Here is a 20,358-nt window from a genome sequence, read left to right as displayed (position 1 = left end):
ACTTACAAATTCAGAGCTATGTATTCAAAAACACAGTGTACATTTTCATTCTTAACCATTTATAATTGCAAAGGGGTATGATTTAGTGAAGGACATTTCTCACCATGTAGATTACTGAGATCATCCATTCTGAAATTGAATGAAGGAGTTGCAACACATTTTAAGTTTTATTGTGAAAATTAAGAAAAAGTTAAATTATTTTCCACTCCACCACCGACAACTGCAGAAATGAAAGATGCATATTCTTTTCCAACCCATCCACACTGCTCTGTTCAGTGACTTTGTCACCATCACTTTATTTCAAGGATAAAAATAACAGTGACAGCAGTTTTACAAGCAAAGGGTTTTCAAGCAAGAAGAGACTGTGTAACAGTCACTTGAGAAGATTAACAGCAGGTTTTCTAATTTTAAAGGTTTGATCTGTGGCACCCCTGCCTCAAATTTCTAGTTGACACAGCAGCTATAAGTATAGCTTGAATTATCAAGGTGTGCTACATGCTCAGCAGGCCAGAAATATCAGATGATCAGATGACATTTTGGGAAACTGACACTGCGAGTGAAACCTAAGACATTGCAAGTTATTTGCTAGGCCTGCAAATCTATATCTATGGTGGTAAAACATCAAAACACCAATTTCCTGCTGTGCTTCACAGCCCCGGATTCAGAGACAAGAAATACAGGATAAGAAAAGCAATGCAGGGAAGTCAATGCCAAGAGCTTCATGGGGGAGAAGGACTGAAACCAGAGTTACCTTGAATTGTCAGGGAAGTATTTTGTATGAGTGAGCCAGCCTCATTCTGAGCAAGACAGCTGAATTCACCTTCAGGAGCATCACTAATGTTGAATATCTGAAGAACTCGTCCTGCTGCCAGGAGGTGATGCCTCAGACTGAGAGGCTTGCCAGAGTAAAGCCAGGTGATGTTTGGGGTTGGATGGCCATCCACAGCACAACCTGAAAATAAGGATATGAAATAAACCTGCTGAGTATTGAACTTGTTGTAAAATTATGTGCTCTGAAGAGAGCAAAATTAAAGGAAAAAAACACTTCATTTTTTTCCTAAGTTTCTCATAATGAAAAATACAAATATTGTAGTAGTGAGTCCCTTCTCATCAGCTTAAAAAACAAAAAGAAACAAACAAACAAACAAAAAACAAACCAAAACAACAACTCCAAAAAGCCAGTTAATCAGCAATATGAAAATCTCAGATCAGTTCAGAAATATTTATATCAAGCTTTCTAAGGTTCCCATTAATTTAAATCATTCTCATTTCAGTATTCGGGAAAGTGGCAGAATGAAGTTACACACCTAGCATAAGCTCAACAAACATTTTTGAGCAAGCAGTACAAACAGAACTTGCCCTCCAACTCCTCTATTTTAGCCACAGGACCACCTTTCTCTCTCTCTCTCTTTTTTTTTTTTTTTTTTTTTTTTAGTGTTTTAAACATTAGAAGTTTTATTTACACAAAAGTTATCACAACTTTTTCATACAATTTTCATTAAAAAATGTTGAGAAAACAAAGACAGAATTCAGCTTTTAGAGGTTGTTTATCTTAGTGATGAGCAATTCTTCAATCCAAACCAATCAAACCAAGCAACTAAAGAAAATTGGCAAATCTGTAGCATCATTTGGGAGTGCATACTGATCATCAGATCAACTAATGAGGTTTCATGGTGAATTCTTTGCCTTTTGAGCTAATGGAATGGGTGTATCTGTAAGTTATTGTTTCCTGTAGTCCTCCTACCAGCTGCATACTTTGCTGGCTTCAGTGATGAACTGTACACAGCAGAAATTTTGTGAGACTTGATAATCGATGGAAAGATAGATGTGTATCAGAGGACAGATAGATAAGTTACCTTGTGTATTTCCTGGGGGAAAAAGAAAGAACTGGACAATTGCCATGATGTAAACCATCTGCATTGACTTCAGGGATGGGGAACCAGAAAAGCCATGCTGAAGGGAACCTGTATGTTATTTGGACTGCTTGAGAATTATGCTTGTCCTGCACCTCCAGCATCTCTCTGATACATAAAAGGTCTGGTTAAGTTTTTAGGGGTGCAGTCTACACTGGTTGTTAGTTTGTGGTACAGCAGCTTTATGCTGTTCTGTTCATAATACTTATGTATAATGAATCTCTTTTGTCCTTTTGTTTCTGCAGTGAGGACCCTTTCTACCCTTGTTTCGACCTTAGTCACTACCCTTCAGTAACACTAGGAACTGGGCTGCAGTATTCTTTACTTATCTGCCTTTTGGCACTAATCATACCTCCACGTACACTAACTCTGTAGCAGAAGATGCTGCCTTGCACATGAGAATCAAAGTTTGCTTGCTCATACAAACGAGAAGAATTCATTCAACGTGGAAAAAGCCAGTGGTGACTGACCCATGCATGGCATGTCACAGATAATTACATGCCGAGAGACAGATCCAGGGGCTGTAGAGGGGGTCTTCACAGTACCTATGTCTACGTCTCAGGCTGTCTGCCACTCAGAAGAATGAATAGTGGGTCTCTCACCAGCACACTAGCCACATGTGGCTCTGTTCCTCATGCCCTGCCAGCAAGCTCTATGAGGCAAGGCGTTGGTTAGACAAAACTTCCCTTTAGGGCTGGTTCACTCTTTATAAAATACATATTAATGAGTGCAAGGATTCCCCAGCAGAAGGCACATAGGGTACACATTAGCCTGTGCAGTTGCAATGGTAATGTTTTACTGTCAAAGGTCAGGTTAATACAGCTAAATCTCAAAAAAGAAACAAATAAAGAAAAAAAATGAGATGAAAAAGGGAGAATGAGAGACTGCTCATTGCTCACAGAGATCACTTCACTTCCTGTGTTCCCCTTTTATTTATAAGGGTGAAGAGTCTTTGCTTTTTCTTTCAATTTCCTTGGCAAAGTCTAATGTAGTTTTATCCTTGACAGCTCTCTTCCTAACATTACATTTCCACTGCATTTGCTTCATTTTACCTTACGCCTTTTGTCCTTTCTAAGTACTGATGTTTTTTCCTTCTCTTGTTCTGAGAAACAACTTACCCAGTTTCCAGGAGATATTCATTCTCCACTAAATGAGAGATGTGAAAGGTATCAGCCCAAATGGTTTAAGGTTGTGTGAGTTAAAAGCAATAGAAAACAAAGCAATACTCAGGAAATGGACAAACAGTAAGTGGCCATATTATTTTTCCCTACAGTATTCTAACTTTTTATAGTTTGCTCAACTTGTAAGATAATTGAAGCGGTTTTCACAGGTCAGCATATAGCCATGACAACTGACAAAGACATGCTGTGAATTCAGTTTTACTGTTGGCATTTGCAAACGGTTTGAACAGGATAAATGAAGAAAGCAGAAAGGTCAGTTTGACATTAAATGCAGAGGACCTGAAATTGATTTCAGTGTGCAACTAGTTCTAGTTCATGCCTGTTTTTCTTTTAAAAATTTTATTGCCAAGCAGACCCATATAGTCTTCCTGTTACTATTTCACTGGTCTTGTATACTATTTCTCCTTTCAAAATGTGTAAATAGAATACTAGCTAAAGGATCAGCCAGCAATTAATAATATGGGGGGGGGGGGGCGGGAAGGAAAGGGGAGGGGAGGAGGGAGAGGAGAGAACAAATTCTGTTCCCTCAGTATGTTTTACCAGTAAGTAATTACATTTTTTCACATTTAACAATAAAACTTTACTAACACCTAAGAGACTCATATGTAATGGATACTCCTTATTTGTCTATGCAGAATAAGAATCATTCACATTTCACAAGTGACATTTTCTATGTTTCCCACATTTAGGGACGCATAAGCTATGGGATAATGTTTTATTCATATTAAGTGAGAACCATAGTACAATAAAAAAATATATCTTCCATTAATACCCATTTTAAATCTCCCAGGAAAAATTTAAATGCAACTTAATGCAGATTAACAACACATATTCTCTACTTCCTTCCATTCCTGTGGACACTGATGGCTTTATCCTTCCAAAGCTCAACACTCAACATCTGTCCCTATAATAAAACAAACAGCCTGAGGAGGAAAAACTGGCTTTATTTCCAAACAGCCCAGCTATTGAAGAGTGCTAGTATGTCAAGACACCTAGGGAGATGGGGAGGAGAATTTTTTTTGGGACTAGTTCTGAGCAGTGGAAGTTGTAGCATGAGAGGGACCTTCTTCAGTTCTTACCTAGAGAAAGAAAATACTGCCTTCAGCCTTCCTTTCAAAGTCTGCCATGACTCTGAACTCATTCAAAGCCAGAATGAGTCACAGATGTGCAAAATTTGGACAAACAAACAAAAACCTAATACCAATTGCATCTTTTAGCAGGAATTATGTTAATATTTCAAGGATAACAAGGGTGTATTTGGAAAAGGAAGATTAATGTTTCACAAGTCTAATAATTTCTCGAGAAGAAAGAGCAAATGTAAAGTGTAGATGAAATTGAAGTCCCCATTATATATTTGTGACTTTCATTGTAGGACTGTAGCCACAGAAAGACTCTGGGCTACTGCACAAAGAACAAAATATGTAGCATGCATACTCCCATTGCTCACCCACGCACTTGAATGACAGAGACAAAGAAATGTGAATGCTGTTGACTCTAGAATTCCTTTTAGCAGGCTGCTAACTTAAGTCAGCAGAATTGCATGACAAAAATGGCAAATAAGTTATGCACTAACCTAAACACAGTTTGTTAAAGGAAAAAATACAAAGCTGTGTTTCAGAATTATACCTATTCTTTTAAGAATAGATTTTTGTCATGCATTTGCATTTGTCTGACAAATAGTTCTGAAATTTAATTAGAGAAAAAGAGAGAAATTTATCTCCCTCCTGTACCTAACATAAATGGCAAAATTTGATGGGAGTATGGGAAAAGATTCTTCATGGAGTGGGTGGTTGGGCACTGGAACATATTTCACAGGGAAATGGTCATGGCACCAGGTTTGCTGGAGTTCAAGAACTGTTAGGACAATGCTCTCATACATACGGTTTAATTTTTAGGTAGTCCTGTGTGGAGCCAGGAGTTGGACTCAATAATCTTTGTATGTCCCTTCCAACTTGGGTTATTGCATGATTGTATGAAATTTTAAGCAAATGCAGGTAAGGTAAGATTATGTCTGAAAGTCTTACAATCCCTAAGCAAAATCTGTTTGCTGAAGTGCCAAAACTAAGAGATAAGCCTTTACAGTTCTTCTTAAACAGTAAAGATTTGTTCATATAGTAAGCAGAAAGTGTAAATTTAAACTGACATTGTTAATTCTGGTTGTTATGAAAATTTTTATGAAATATACTTCTCAATGCTTTCATGCAGTGTATAAAATAAAACTCACAAAGGGTAATGCGATCCTGCAAATCCCCAGAAAAAAGGATCAAGGTTAATGTAAGTATAACCTTTGTTTTTAATAACTTAAAGAAATCCAAATGAACATGAATTTATGCTAGACAAGGAAAGACATGTATTTAGGAATTCTTGAAACATGCTAATTCAATTGGTGACAGTAGAATTAAAAAAAAAAAAAGGTATTAGGTATTTTAAATAACTATTTAAGGCTCCAACGAGCAGTTGAAACTTACTATATTAAATATATGACATGGCTTTTAAACTGTTTTCAAAACACCTAAACTAGTTACCCAATGCCACACATGTTGATGTTATTAGATATCATTTATGTAGCATTTTAAATCTACACCATATTCAACAAAACCTGTTAGGCCCATTCCTTGCCTCAGAGAAGCTGTAAAAATGTTCCCAAATATACGTGGTGAGCCCATTAAAAAAGCAAGGGAACTTTCAAACTTCAGTAAAAGAGCTTCTTTTCTAATAAGAACTCTGAAAATTAGAATCCTACACACTAATACTCTTGTATGACCAAGAATTGGGATGAAAATAATTAGGAATGGTAAAAATAAAAATAAATAGAAATTATGAAAACAGTGCCTACAAGAATGGACACAATGCTGAATAACTTAGATAACTTTGGTGGGCTTATTCAGTGCATGGCAAAGACTGAAATGAATATACTTCAGATTAACATTTTGCTCCACTGATGCTACTGCTCCAAATTAACTGCACAAATATACTTGTGGGGGAAAAACAGCAGTCAGTCAGGTGGAGCATGCACTGAGCCGCAGTGCAGCTCTAGAAGTCTGACAAGGAGACAGAGCAAGAGTTAGCACAAAACATGATTAGCAGCCCAATCTGCAAAGGCCAGTGCTGCTGGAGAAACCTTTCTGTATTTATTAAGCTGATATAAACTTGCTGCATTCTGAGACTTCATCAGCTCAGGAAACTTCCTGTGGTGCAAGGAAAATAACAAACACAGAGCAGAGGAGGTGGGGGACAGATTGCTGCAGGGCAGCCAGGGCTGCCTGCTCCAGAGGGGACTGTAACTTCTGTCTGATTAACAAGTTCTTTAGCAGTTTAGGGGAGGTCTTGAGAACCAACACGGAAGGAGAGAGTGTTTCAGAATTGAGAATGGATAAGCCCTTTAGTCTACAGGTCAGGAATCCCATGGTGTTTGAAACTCTCTTAACACTTACTCTAGAGCAAAGCTTAAGTTGTGCAAAAGGCACAACAATGTTTTATGTGAAGGAGTTGGCAGATTGACAGGTAAGACTGGGATACCTGTGGTGAGTCTCATCGCCCTAGTTCTCAACAGAGTATGCCTTAGTGGTTACTTTAGAACAGAATCTAGGCCACTGCTCCTGGAAAAGCCATGAACTGCAGCTTTTGCCACAAAACCAGAATTATACAGGTATTTCCCATGATGCCAGTGATACTATTTTACGTGGCAGTATTTTGGACCACTGCTGGATCAGTGGTTCTCATATTGGCTCATTGATGGTGCCAAACTGAAGCAGAAGGTTGTCTTGAGGACCTTGTTCTTTTAACTCTGCTTTCAGAGCTCTGCAGCAGCAGGACCAGAGCCTGACTGCCTGAAGAACAAACACTGTATCAGCATGGTCAAAGTGTTTGACCAGGCAGACATGGTTTACATACCATACACACTGTGAACTGTACACAGTAGTCATGTTCAAATGAAAATCTACAACAAAAGGCTAGTAGTGTAATCTGATGAAGAAGGAAGATACAGCAATGCTATGTGAACCTTACATAACTTTTAGAATGGAAAAGAATGTGACAGTGTCTGACTAGGGAACTGGAAATAATTATCATGGCACACCTATGATACTCATTTTAATTTTATCCTTACAGAGATGTAACTTATATGGGAATTCTCAAAGTATGATGAGGCAGTGTTTCCATGGAGACAAAAATGGAAGGGGATGGAAAACAAAATTAACTGGACAGATTATCTCATGGATGCACCTGGTGCTTTATCCTCAACACAGTGGAAATATTATTAGCGTAATATAAAGTTTCCCCAAAAAACATTCTTTAACATTAGAACTACTTTTCTAACGTGGTGTCCAAGTTATTACAGAGTGAGAGGAGATGGGAAAAAGGATATTGTAGCAAAATAACTTCCTAGATGGTCATGATTTTATCTGACTCCTACTACACAATTTCTGCAGTTGCCTCATTCCTTAGGGGAGCACAAACACTGGTTTAATCATAATTACTCATGAGTTATATATTTACTGATTTTTTGCACAGATTGTAAGTTACTTCTACAGTAGAAGAAATACTAAGGTATTTCTACATCCCATTTCCAACTGCAGCACTAATTCACAAGAACTAGGAAAATTTAGAAGAGGCTTATGAGCCTTATGAGAGAGGAAAGGGAAAAGGGAACCAAGCAAAATTTCGGAAGTTTCAAACAGATAGTCTTCCTTGAGTATACCATGAAACATGGCTACAGATCCATACTGGTGGGTTCAGTCATGTTCATCAGGTTCATTTATTACTTTTCATAGTGATTTCAAATAAATAACAGTTTTATGTTTACAAATTCTGTCTCAAGAGCAAGACACATAGCAACAAATTACAGCACTAACTTTTTTCTGTTCTACTTAGAAAGTTTGATTGTGATCATGGTATTAGTTTGAACTGCTTCTTCTCATAAAGTAGCCAGCTGCACTGCACTTGACTCACAACAAAACACCCCAGAAAATATTAAAAAGTTTTAGGTCAATTCTTCTGTTCAGTGCCACACCAAGACTCTCAAATATGCAGAGAGGCAAATACTAGCCAAAGGTTTGAACAGGTCCTCTAGACTGAAAACCCAGTCTAGGTCTTGGCTCTTGGTTCTTGGTTCTTGGTTCTAGGGCTTGAACGTCAGGGCTTGGTTCTAATGCAGTTGCCCTTTTCAGAGAAAGCCATTTATTCACACTAAAAATATGGCCATTGGAGGCAAGGTGGCTACAAAAATGCTTTCACACTCTGCTTTCTGAGGCCTCTTCTGGACATTTAAGTGGCTCTACTGGAAAATAAGGGGAGTATACTATAGCTGGTAAAAGGAAAATGAGAGGGAAATACTGCTGCTGATAACTGGAATCCTTTGTACCTTTTAAGCAAAAGGTTATTGTTGCTTTGCTTGAAGAATAGCTTCACTATTAAGTAGTGTAGCTGTTTGTGGGACAGGAACTTGTAGTCCAGCCATTTTCAGTCTTTCCAAACAGCAGAGAAATTGGCAGCTAAGCTGCTCTAACTCTCTCGTCACTGGGGATAACATAAAATCAGAAAGAAACTGGCTTTCCAGGACTGTGTTTTCAGTACTGGAAGTTAGTAAAACTGTGTTCTGATTTGTGAAGTGAACAAACTTGATATGGAACAACAATATTCTTTTTATTTTTTATTTATTTATTATTTATTTTTTTTTTTAGTTGACTGAACTTTTCTGGTCATAAAACTTAGATGATACACTTTATCATCTAACTTTACAGTTATTTTTAGTATCTCCTACCTATATGGATTTATTTATTTATTAAGTTATTTATTAGTATATAGATACAGATGTAAGCATAGCCTGGAAAGATGAAAATTCAGAGTCCTAAGCTGGGGATGACAATATGGAAAATATGATAACTACACAGTCACAATACTGGAAGAGCTGATTGGATCAGTATCTTTCCATGTCTTCATCCTCATAATGTCTCTGTAAGGTAGAGGAATGGTGTTTATCCTATTTAGAGTTGCAAAAGCACAGCTCAAATTCCAAGGAGACTAGAGTAGGAAATAAAAAGGGTATGAAAAGCGTTTTTCAAATAAATGCCCTGACTTTTTCTAATAGGGTTAGTCACATCTCCAGATTCACTAGAATAGCCATAGTGCTCCAGGACTTGTACCAGTTTCATTTCATCCAAAGCATAAAACCAGAATAAAGGCCAAGAATTTGCATAATGATGGTATCTTCCATTTTGATTTAAAAAATTAAAAAGCTGTTATATATATTTTTTTTTTGATCAAAATATGAATATCTCATCAATGTATAGTAAGCTTAAAAGTATGCATTGCAGCTATACATAACAGATAGCCTAACTTCCATTCTTACAAATTTAATATTTCTGAGTTACTTTTTTTTTTTTTCATTTTAGAGACATTACTTAAGCCTTGCACTGTGCCAAGTAAGAGTTAGATGTACTTTTCATTTCACGTCCTAGCTATTTTACATATTTATGCTTCACTTTCTTTCTAAATTCATGAGCTTGTCTTGCATTCTGAAAGAAAGATACATCTTTTCCTGTGAATACCTCATAAATACAAACAAAAACCTTTATTTAATTATATACAGGGTACAATGCAAAATCCCTCCTTCAATTTCCTCAGTTTCACACTATATTTTTAGACATCACATTTGATAAAAATTTCTGCTGACATTTGTCAACATGTGGGACATTAACCTGAAGCTTTGGGGAATGATTTTTCAAATGTGTTCACAACCATTTTCTGTGCAAGTCATGCAGCTTATCTGCAACAAAATATTTAGATAAAGCAACACATGCCAAGAAAAAATGTGCTGCTAAAAGCAATCAAAATACACTCTCTTTCCTCTTGTTTTTTTTTTTTTTTTTTTTTTTTTTTTTTTTGTTTTGTTTTTTTTTTTTTTTTCCTTCATTGTGACTTTTCATATGTACTCCTACATTTCTGTATTCCTAGAAATATTAATTCCTGACCTATCTTCCCATGTTCCTGGAATTTTCTTCACTTAAATGTAATTCACCTTTATAAAGCTTCAGTTTTCACTATGCCACATAACTGCAATGATTGTAGTATTCTTCTGTACTAAGATAAGGAAACATTTTTGTGTTATATTTTACATCATTTGATAAGTCTGCAAAGGTTTCCAATGAAGTTACAACAAATTTATGAAATTGTAGTGAATTCCTGCCAGTTTGTAAGATTTTCAGCTTCTCATTGAAATGTTTTCACATACAGGACACAAAAAGCTTGAACCTAAATGAAAATAAAAATTCTTTATAGCCCCAAACCCTTTTCTGCACAACTGTCAGAAGTCATGAACATTGGGCCATACAATTTTGATTTTGTCAAATAAACATTTTAAATACTCAACTCATGGAAAGGTGTCCATGGAGTTGCATCAAAGAATTCATTGATACTGGCAGCATAAATAAAGAAAATCTACTGAAAATAAATGAATTTAGGATGTTTGAGTTCAAAAAGATAATTCCATGAATTAATCAGACCTTATAGAAGTCAAATGGTAATGAATATTATTAACAACCAGAAAATATTACTATGAAGCAGACACAGGATATATATATGTATAAAAGTAATTTATTTATTTATTTCCCTCCCTCCCTCCCTCCCTCCCTTCCTCCCTCCCTCCCTCCCTCCCTTCCTTCCTTCCTTCCTTCCTTCCTTCCTTCTCCCTTTATATTTGTTATTAATTTGCCTTTATCTCAACTACAATTTTTTTATTTTTTTATTTTTTTTTTAACTGATTATCTCCCCCGTCCCACTGTTGTTGTGGGAGAGTGGGTGAACAACTGTGTGATCCTTAGCTGCTTGCAGGGTTACACCACAATTTCCAGAGGTCTGTGATAAACTCGCCCACTATACTGGAAGGCTGTGGGGAGACTAAATATGGGAGAAAAAACAGAATCTGTAACTGCGATTTATACTGATATGAGTACACTGTAATCTAGATGTAAATTAAAAAATAGGTGACTCGAGTCCTATTTTTTTCAGTAATGGTTCTCCTTGTGAATGAAACCAGATTCTTTGGGACAGCTACAGACAATGTATTCAGGCAATGTATGTATACTTTCTATATTTGTTTTGATGATATTACTTGACAAAGCACACAATTTGTAAATCTGTCGCTTACAAATTGATTACCTAGCCCATCCCATGCTGATTTTTTCATTGGGAAAAATCTCTCAGGAGCTTTCCTCGGGTTTTAGTAACGCAGGCCTCAAACTCAGGTCAGTAAAACTTGAGTGAAGTGGAGGGAGTTGTGTCAAGAAGGAATCTGCTTTGTTATTTTGCTATTAAGATTCATAGAGATTTTTACCCCTGAAGTAGAAGGGCAAAGTACAGGGCAACATGGTCAAATAAAATTAGTTTAGAGGTTATACACAGGCAGGGAAGAACACCCTTTTCTATTTGATTGCTATTTTCAAACAGTCAAATATCCCTGCAACATAAATACCTTTCTCTGGAAAAGTGAGAGGAAATGGATGAAACAGGAGCGTGACCCAGTCTTAACAATAGTGAATACAATAAAACCTACTCAAAATGATTTATTCTATACTAATAAATACCTTCAGATATTCCTCACAACAAGGACTGTTTCACTGCAGTTTTTGTGCAAGCAGAAACGTAATCCAGAGCTGCAGGCTAAAAGCTATTGCAAATGTACACAGATGTTAACACTAGGGTAAAGTCAACACTGCAAAACTAAAAACGTAAATAGATAGCCTCCATTGTGAAAAGAAAATCCTAAAATTGCTAGTAAATGTTAAAAATAATGGAAAATACAGAGACCAGAACTTTAAACAACCAGACAGCTACAGACCCTTCAATGAAAGTTTCAGATTCTTACCTCTGAAAAGGTAAAAGATTGTTCTGAAACTGCAAAACTTGGTGAGATTTCTCCATATGCAATACCAAGAATGTTGGAGAAGCTGTTTGCCTATCTGAGACTGATAGTAATTAGAGGCTAAAGATCAATGTGAGAAAATGAAATTTAAAATAAACATGCCCTGAACTTTAAAAAAGGGTAAGATTTTCTTTGTAGACAAATCACGTTCACAGATATGAGAAGAGTTTGCAGCCTCTAACAGAACTTGAAGTGTAGAAAGGAGAAAGCTATATGGAAGGCAGAATAAAATAGTGAAGACAGGGATAACATTTAATTGGAGATTATTTTCTTATATTGCTTTCTGCACACATTGGTTGTGTGATATAACAAAGAAAAGTGAAATGAACAGGATTAAAAGAAAGCTTGTAAGAGAAAAAGCAAGGTTAGAGGGATAGGGAAAACAAGAAACTGCTTTGGAGAAGGATTACATGCAATATGGATTAGCAGACATATGGGAAGACTAGTACACAAATGCAAAAGAAATAGAAAAACATGTCCATAAGCATTTCTTCTCTTATATCAACTGACTTGTCAGTTTTCCATGTCTTGTGTTGAAAGACATTGCCAGCCTTTTAGGTCACAGATTGTTTATTACAGGGTGTTATGAAGTGTGGCACAATGGAGACCTTTGCCTACAGCACTGGGGTGTAACACTAATAAGAGGACTATATTTTTTTCTTTCTTAATTAATAAAAAAGAGTTTCCAAGTTCTGAAATCAATTTAACAATTATTATGACCCCCAAAAGACTGTTCCAGTGCTCTGTGTGTAGATAATGTAAGCCTGTAATGTAAAGAAACCTCTTTAATCTAAAAAAAAAAAATAAATCATAAAACACTTGACTTACCTATGAGAGCAGAGCTCCCTGGACTGATGGCCATTTTTGTTCCTGAAGGAGAAGTCAGCACTGAAGGAAGTCTGGTCCCAGTGCTGAAAAGCACTGCTGTAAAGTCTTCTAGTTGAGGAAGGGGTCGTGGAGGCTCTAGTAACAGATTGGGAAACTGAAGTGATTAACAATACTATAGCAGAAAATACCTCAGGGACTTAAAAAAACCACACCACTACCTGCTACTGCATTACTGGCCATGCTGCAACATTATAATTTCAAAGGGGCACTCTAAGCAACTTCAGGAAATTATTAAAGGTGTGCTTTATTTGATATTAGGTAAGACACTAGAGGAAGTATTAAAATAACATCTAGATAAGTATGACTACAAAATAAAAGAAATTATGTCTGAAGGCTACCATGGCATTATAGGTTGACCATTTTTGTATGTACTGAAAGTATGTGGTATCAGGAGATAAAGGGCAAATTTATACAGCATAGCAGCCTAATCAAATGTCCACGGCAGTCACTTGAAAACTTTTCATGTCTGCTACAGACTGAATCATGCCATGATTAAATATGGTTATAACCCTGTCAAATCTTGTGGTATACTTAGGCAGAGCTCCAAGGGACTAAGAGCTCAAAGAGCTCAAGAGGATCAGTCTACACTGAGAACTGCATGATTTAGTCCTCTATAACAGTAACACTATTTAAAAAAAAGATTGCATTGCTTATCATTCCCAATTCTTTTTGTTGTGGAAATTATAGAATATTTGATTTAAGTGAATGGTGGCCTCATCACTTTTCGATAAGATCACAGCACAAACCGAACAATATTTCTGCTGCTCAGCATATTCAACACCAGAAGTACATGGATGCTTGTACTATTTATTTCCACCAAGAAACTGAAAATGCAATTTGCCTAAAAGAAAAAGCTTACATAACCCACAGTAACTTTGAATCTTTAAAAAATAAGCCATTTTTAGAGGTCAGAAAAGCATCTAAAAATCTTGTGTGAGTTCTGATGTATAGCCTGAAACCCAGTTGATATTTATTGCAGATTTTTTTTCAACTCAGTTTCTAGAGCCAGTTGGGATTCATAGGGGAATCATGTGGATGCTGTTAGAAGGACTTTAGTGTTATCTGTGAAACTGTAAGAAATATCACTTTAAAACTTCCTCTGGAAGCTCTATCATCCATAAGACCTATGCTCACTCCAGTAATGAAAAATGAGAGCTGTACTGGCTGCTTTAGTGATTTTGCACCAATAGCATGGACTAGGTTTCAAAATTTGACACTTCACTGTCAAATGTACTAAAGCATTTACATAGTCTGGTTGGATCATTCATCTTCCAGGCAGGGAGAAATAATAGAGGTGAGCTGCTCAGAAAGGAAAGCCCTTTCCCACACACTCAGTTACCACCAGGTAACACTTCCACCCATATTTCACAACTGACATTGTCTTTTTAAATCACTGAGACAGGCTTTCTGCCTGTTATTTGGAAACCCAAGAAAAAGTAAACTTCACCGAACTTGGGAAGTGTTTTTTTGAAAGTGCACTGTGTTTATGCACCTTCTTGATATGAAATGGGTCAGTACGACACAGCCATGTACCAGAAAGACTGCCAAGCAGAAGCAGAGCACTTCACAGGGAAAAAAGTGGCATCAATCTCATCTCAAGAGAGCCACTTTAAGAAATTGTTAATAAATGTTTTTCTTAGCCAGTAGGTCTGAAAGAGTGAAGTTGGATATGTCAAGACTGGGAGGGGCTGTCCCTGGGTTCAAACATTTTGTCTGTATGTCATTCACTCTCTCCATGTTCTCTGACTAATTCTGAAGGCTAATTGTGCCATCAGCCATATTCCTGTGGCTTCAAATGAAAAATACCCTGAACTTACCAAGAACAAACAGCTGGGAGCTTTCAGTTACCTCCCCACGAAGATTGGCTGCCTTGCAGGAGTATAAACCCTGATCTGCCAGAGAAACATTCGCAATTAGCAGCAACCCATCATGCAGGTGGTGAGCAGAGGATAGCTTCACCTTATTTTTAAACCAAGTAACTTCTGCTTCAGGAACACCTGGAAAAACATTGACAACATATAACACACGTAAGATATAGTAGTTGCTGAACAGTGTCACAGTTGCTGCAGACAAAATGTTTAAGACAGAAAAATTAAAACAAGCTTTTAACATGACTTTCAAGTAACATTTATTTATTTTTTTTTGCAGTTCAGAACTGTTAAGTCAACTCCTTCAGACTGTCTACCTTGTATTTCTTAGATACCTCTGAGGCAAAGCAGAATTAAAATGCAACTGAAGTCTTCTTTTTATACCCTAAGGTTGTACAAGAGAACAGTGAAATCATCACTCTTAAAAGCAAGTCTATATGGGATCAGAATGATGGTTAATCTAGTTTAGTATGCTGTCTCCAGCAGCAGTCATAAGCTGGTGCCTCAGGAAGAGTAAGAAAAAGACAAACATATACAATGCTTCCTGCTAACACTCTCCCAGCATCCTCCCATGTTCAGCTTAGGAACTTCCTAAGCCAGAAGTAGTTTCTGTGCATTTAGGAAGCCTCCATGGATTTCCTTTCTATGAATTCATCCAATCTTATTTTCTGAATGTAGGCAAATAATTGGCATTTACATCTTCAGAAAAGCAGTTTCACTGATCTAGCCAGGAGTGTTCATACAACACGTTCTTACAGATTCATAACCCACTACAGGAGAAATTGCTTCCCTTCATGTGCTTTGATCTAAGGTGCCTCTCTATTTGGTGTGCTCTTGTAGAAAGAGGCTCTCATCTGTAGCTATCAAGACTGCTGCTCTTGCAGTAAAGAGCATTTCCTTGATATACTGATATTTAGTTCAATTTAAATGCATGTTGTATCAGGCAATTCAGTGTCACTGACTACTAAACCATTGGTTTATGTGAATAGTACTGGAAGCTTTAATAGATAGGATAGATCCGTGGAGTTGTGCCTGAGAGAAACAGTTACTATGTGCTACTGTAAAGAGCAGTACATACCTCATCCCGGTAACTGATGGAGTGTACAATATCCCAGTTGCTGTATCCTCTGTAAGTGGGAACCAGTTAACCACTTTTGCATGAATGTCCAGTTTCCTTGTGTTTATTATAGACTAAAGGAATGTTTTAGGGCAACTATTCTTAAGCATATGTTTCTCACCTAAATCTTTCCCTGACTTATTTCACAGCAACATGGTCCTCTGCCCACTGCCAGTACTTCATCAGTTGTGTATCCACATTACAAAAGAAAAGCCACTCTATTTGTGTTTTGTGATCTTGGCACTAGAAATACCTCTGGCTGTGCTCACTAAGAATGACCACCCATTTGTCTGTATTTATAGTGACTGGTTGATTGTAGCTTCCTCACTAAGCATGTGCAGATGGAAGTGGGAAAGGGTTTTCCCTGTTCTTCCACATCAAAATATTTTGTCCTTTTTTTCCACCTCTTCCAGAATTACCTGTTGACTTTGCCAAGACATCTGGAATGAGTACATCTGAGCTTGGCAGACAGGAAGGTCTGTAAGGGCAGAGAGTCTTATCCACATTCATAAATTAGAAGGAAATAGTCTGTAAAAGACTGTAAGATTTTTCTCATGTTTGGTAGTTAGTAATACATACTAATCTGAAACCTTCATGGCATACTGAGAGTACCAATTGTTTTTGTCTGTGATGCTGTTTTCCAAATGCTTACCTTTGCTCCTTTGCTTATGTTTCTATACCTCAACCTTTTTTTTTTTTTTTTTTTTTTTAAGCATGGGTAATTGGCCTGTTTTTGAACTCTCAGCTGGGACAGGACCTGTACACAGCTCTCCATCTGGCTGCTACTCTTTGACCTGTGTGGCATGGGTGGGCCGACCACCACTTAAAAGCTCACTTTGATTTTTTCCAGATTATCCAGGCAGAGTCCTCATGGGAGTTCCAACAACCACAGGATAGCAAACAACCCCAACCCTTACGTTTTTCAAGCCTGTGTGTTTATTGTGGTTCCTTTGCAAGGAAAGGAAGTATGAGAGGTGAGTTCTGGAGAGATGAGAGAAAATGGAGACTCTTCCAGTTCTGCAGTCCCTGAGATCGTACACACACATACCAGAACTTTTCCTCTCAGTGTCACACTAGTCAAGGGATGATCAGTTCTTTCTTGCAGTTTAAATTAGTTACAGTGCACAGATTTTCATATTATGGCTATTGTCAAACTTAGGCATGGAAGCAATAGGTACCTCAGAAATAAACAATAATAGGCTTATAAAATTATAAAACTGAGATTTCTTCCATTCCCAGTAAGGTTCTTCTTTCTTTCCTTTGAATAGGAAGACATGGGTAGAGCTTTCAAGTTCTTCTTGACAATAGGTCAGTGGAAACAGTGTGAGAATAGGGGGGATAAGGAATGCTGAGAGAAGTAAAGAATTAGGTGAAGGTGTAATGAAAACTGAGGATCTCGTATAATCTCAGTTCCCTGGAACAGGGACTTAAAATAAATAAATACAGACAGGCAGACAGAAAAATAATTTGCTCATTGCAGAGAGCTGCTCTTAGAGGCTTACTCCAGAAAGGTAGGTTCTTGTATTCACTTCACTAGAAGAACCAACAAGGAATTGTTGTTGGTTTATTACAACAAGGTAAGGTTCACTGTACTTGTGTTCAGTCTATGAAAGCATTATACCTGCAAGATGTCCAGCATCCCTACAAAACCATTTCTCTGGCTGCTACTTTAAAAATGGACTTCTTCCTCTGCCTTTTATGTGAAGTTTCTACACTAAAATGAGATGTTTTGAAACCAAATCTTACAGCATTTCCTACAGCTTGTCTTAGGGAAGATAAGAAGTGTTGTATGTGTCAGGGAGCAACAGACTCATTTTCTATTATGCTTTGACCTTTACTGACACATGTAGACCTAAAGTATTTCAAGACAAAAATAGGAGACAGACAGCACAGGCATGAGCAAATGCATTATTGCACAGCATTGCCACAAGGGGTAGCAAGAGCATTTCAATCAGTTTTGTTGGATAATGGTGAATGAGAGAGGGCAGAAGGCTGAATGTGTTCGCTTTGCAGAAACAATCACAGAGACTGAAAGTCTGAGAACTGCCAGCTGGAAACAAACCTCACTTTGCTGGGCAGACAAAACTTTAGGCAGTGAATAGTTACTCAATATTTATTTTTCTTCAGCTTTCCCCTCCATCACTGTGCAGGCATCAAGCACAACAAAGGTTACCTTTGCTTGTATGTAACAAGCAGAACTGTGCACACCAATCAAGATGATTTTGCTAAAACAGGAGTTTTTTGGGAAAGGAAGCATAACAATGCAAGAATCTAGCAGTGATTACTTGTTTTCTGTGCCACAATATTCTGACATATATCAGAATCTGGCACAGTTGAGGAACAAATATGGGTCACAAAGCAAGGCAAGAACTAGAAAAGTATAACCTCCAGCATACAGATGAAACACAGAAGAAAGAAATGCTTAGGACAGCTGAAAAATCTGAAATCAGAAGGAGAAGGATACACAGGGAAAGAGACATAGGGAAGGATGGTTATGTATTTTAAGTCACTCTTTCAAATCTATTCTGACTCAACAGTAGTTAATGGTACATGACACTTTGCAGACAGGGGCCTCTGTTAGAAGTTTTATGCCTTAAAGGATACCATGGAGAAATGCTCTAAGAATCAGATTTTTTTATATAGATTCCTCCTTTCACATCTAATTGCATTGCCAATAACAACTTGGGCCTTGCTGATCAAATCTTCTGGTATCCTAATGAATATCTCCATACTTTAAGTGTTGAAGTCAACAAAAACCTTCCTAGTGTTACTGATGTGATCCAAATTGCTCCCACATCCCAGTTGGAAGTGAAAGTGCCTAGAGCATTCGAATTGCCCACACCAAAAAGTCTGTTTGCTTTCTTAAAATTGGAGAAGATTCTCTAGCTGGAAGCCATAGGCTCTGCAGAGTTGCCAAGTGATTCTGGAAGGGAGTTTCTTTAGACTCAGTTTTGGAGAAGTCTGGGCTTGACCACAATTTCCTATGTTTTAAAAATATCTTTTCACCTCCATAGACAGAATAGCAAAGTCATGTCAAGTTAAATGAGACTGATTTTTCAAGCTTGAAGAAAAGCACAGCACCTTTTTCCTCAAGAATTAATTCTGAGATAATTCATATCAGAGGCCAATTAAACTGTAATATACTCAGATGATTCTGCCTTCCCTTGACTTACAAGTAACATCTTTACATTTCAGTCCGGAACACAGACTTTAACAATACTTATGCTTTTCATAAGAAGTTAAATAGCAATATAAAATTATTTCCTAAGGTCTGGAAATTTCATTCTCTCTTCTTTTTAAGGAACCTTCTTCAGGCTTATCAACACCTGTTGGCAGCAAGTGTATATTTCTGTGCCTTGCCCACAAGAGCAACGTTAGCAAATGTAACTGACCCTTACATTTAGTATTTATCATATAAGTACTTATTCTGCTATCCTGCTGACACTGTAGTTCTACAGAGATTGTCAAGTTGAACTACCTGACCACTTCAGGGATAACCAAAATTTAAATCGTGTTATTGAGGGCATTACTCAAATGCCTCTTGGCCACTGACAGGTACAGGGCATCAACTATCTCTCTAGGAAGTCTGGTCCAGTAGAGACACACCATCACAGTTAAACATTTTTCCTAATGTCCGGTCTGCATCTCCCATGGTGCACCTATGTGCTGCTCTCTTGCATTGTGTCATGGTCTCTGTTGCTGGTTATCAGAGAGAAAAGACTGGCAAAAAGTTCTTTGTATATAAACTATCATCATAGAATCATAGAATCATAGAATCATCTTCCACTTTGTATGTGTGGGAATATATATGGGCTTAATGACCATAATGTTTTTATCTAATTCTTCCTTGAAAGGCATTGAATATCAGTCTGGTTGCAATAAAAGTGTGAGGAGTGGACAACAGGATTGTTGCACTTATTCCTTCGTGAACCTCTAGATATTGTACTTATCTTTCATTAATCGCACTGAGAATAATTAATACATTGATATCCTGGCCTAGTGTTTGCACAGCTCTCATGCACGCTTTGCTAGAGAGATGACCAAGTAGTGCAAACTTGATAGGGGTGTGGTTGGCAGCACTTGAACAAGGAAAACTCACAGCCATTGTGTTTAAAGTGAGCAGGAAGTTTAAGGAAAGAGGGACATTTCTATGTTTGTAGTGCAGATGCTTATTTGCAATCATCTGAAGTAGCTGCTAGAGATAAGAAGCTAAAGCAAGAGACTTCCTACAAGCCTCCACAGATATTTGTGTAACACTTAAAACGGCTCACTTTGGGTTTTGCAAGCCACTCCCTTCCCTTCCTTTCCCCCCTCTACTATGCATGAAAGTTTAATGAAAGTTTAGGTTGGATATTAGGAAAAACTTCTTTACTGAAAGTGTTGTTAGGCATTGGAATGGGCTGCCCAGGGAAGTGGTTAAGACACCATCCCTGGAGGTCTTGTAGAGCTTAGTGATGTGGTTTGGTGGAGG

General features: G+C 37.4%; 1 protein-coding gene across 1 annotated transcript in view; it reads right to left on the bottom strand.

Annotated features, from left to right (window-relative positions):
• ADAMTSL1 (ADAMTS like 1) overlaps positions 1-20,358 on the bottom strand; it is a 100,425-nt gene that overhangs the window by 14,369 nt on the left and 65,698 nt on the right. Inside the window, exons 11-13 of the mRNA XM_068667296.1 lie at positions 14,720-14,899; positions 12,843-12,977; positions 752-952 (exon numbers count right to left, since the gene is read on the bottom strand). Of these exons, the coding sequence (XP_068523397.1) occupies positions 752-952; positions 12,843-12,977; positions 14,720-14,899 (516 nt within the window). The remainder of the gene's footprint in view (positions 1-751; positions 953-12,842; positions 12,978-14,719; positions 14,900-20,358) is intronic.

The sequence above is a fragment of the Anas acuta genome, chromosome Z (genome assembly GCF_963932015.1).
Source record: "Anas acuta chromosome Z, bAnaAcu1.1, whole genome shotgun sequence".
Lineage (NCBI taxonomy): Eukaryota > Metazoa > Chordata > Aves > Anseriformes > Anatidae > Anas > Anas acuta.
Note: the sequence above shows the minus strand (reverse complement) of the source record. Positions and strands in the feature narration are given on the sequence as shown.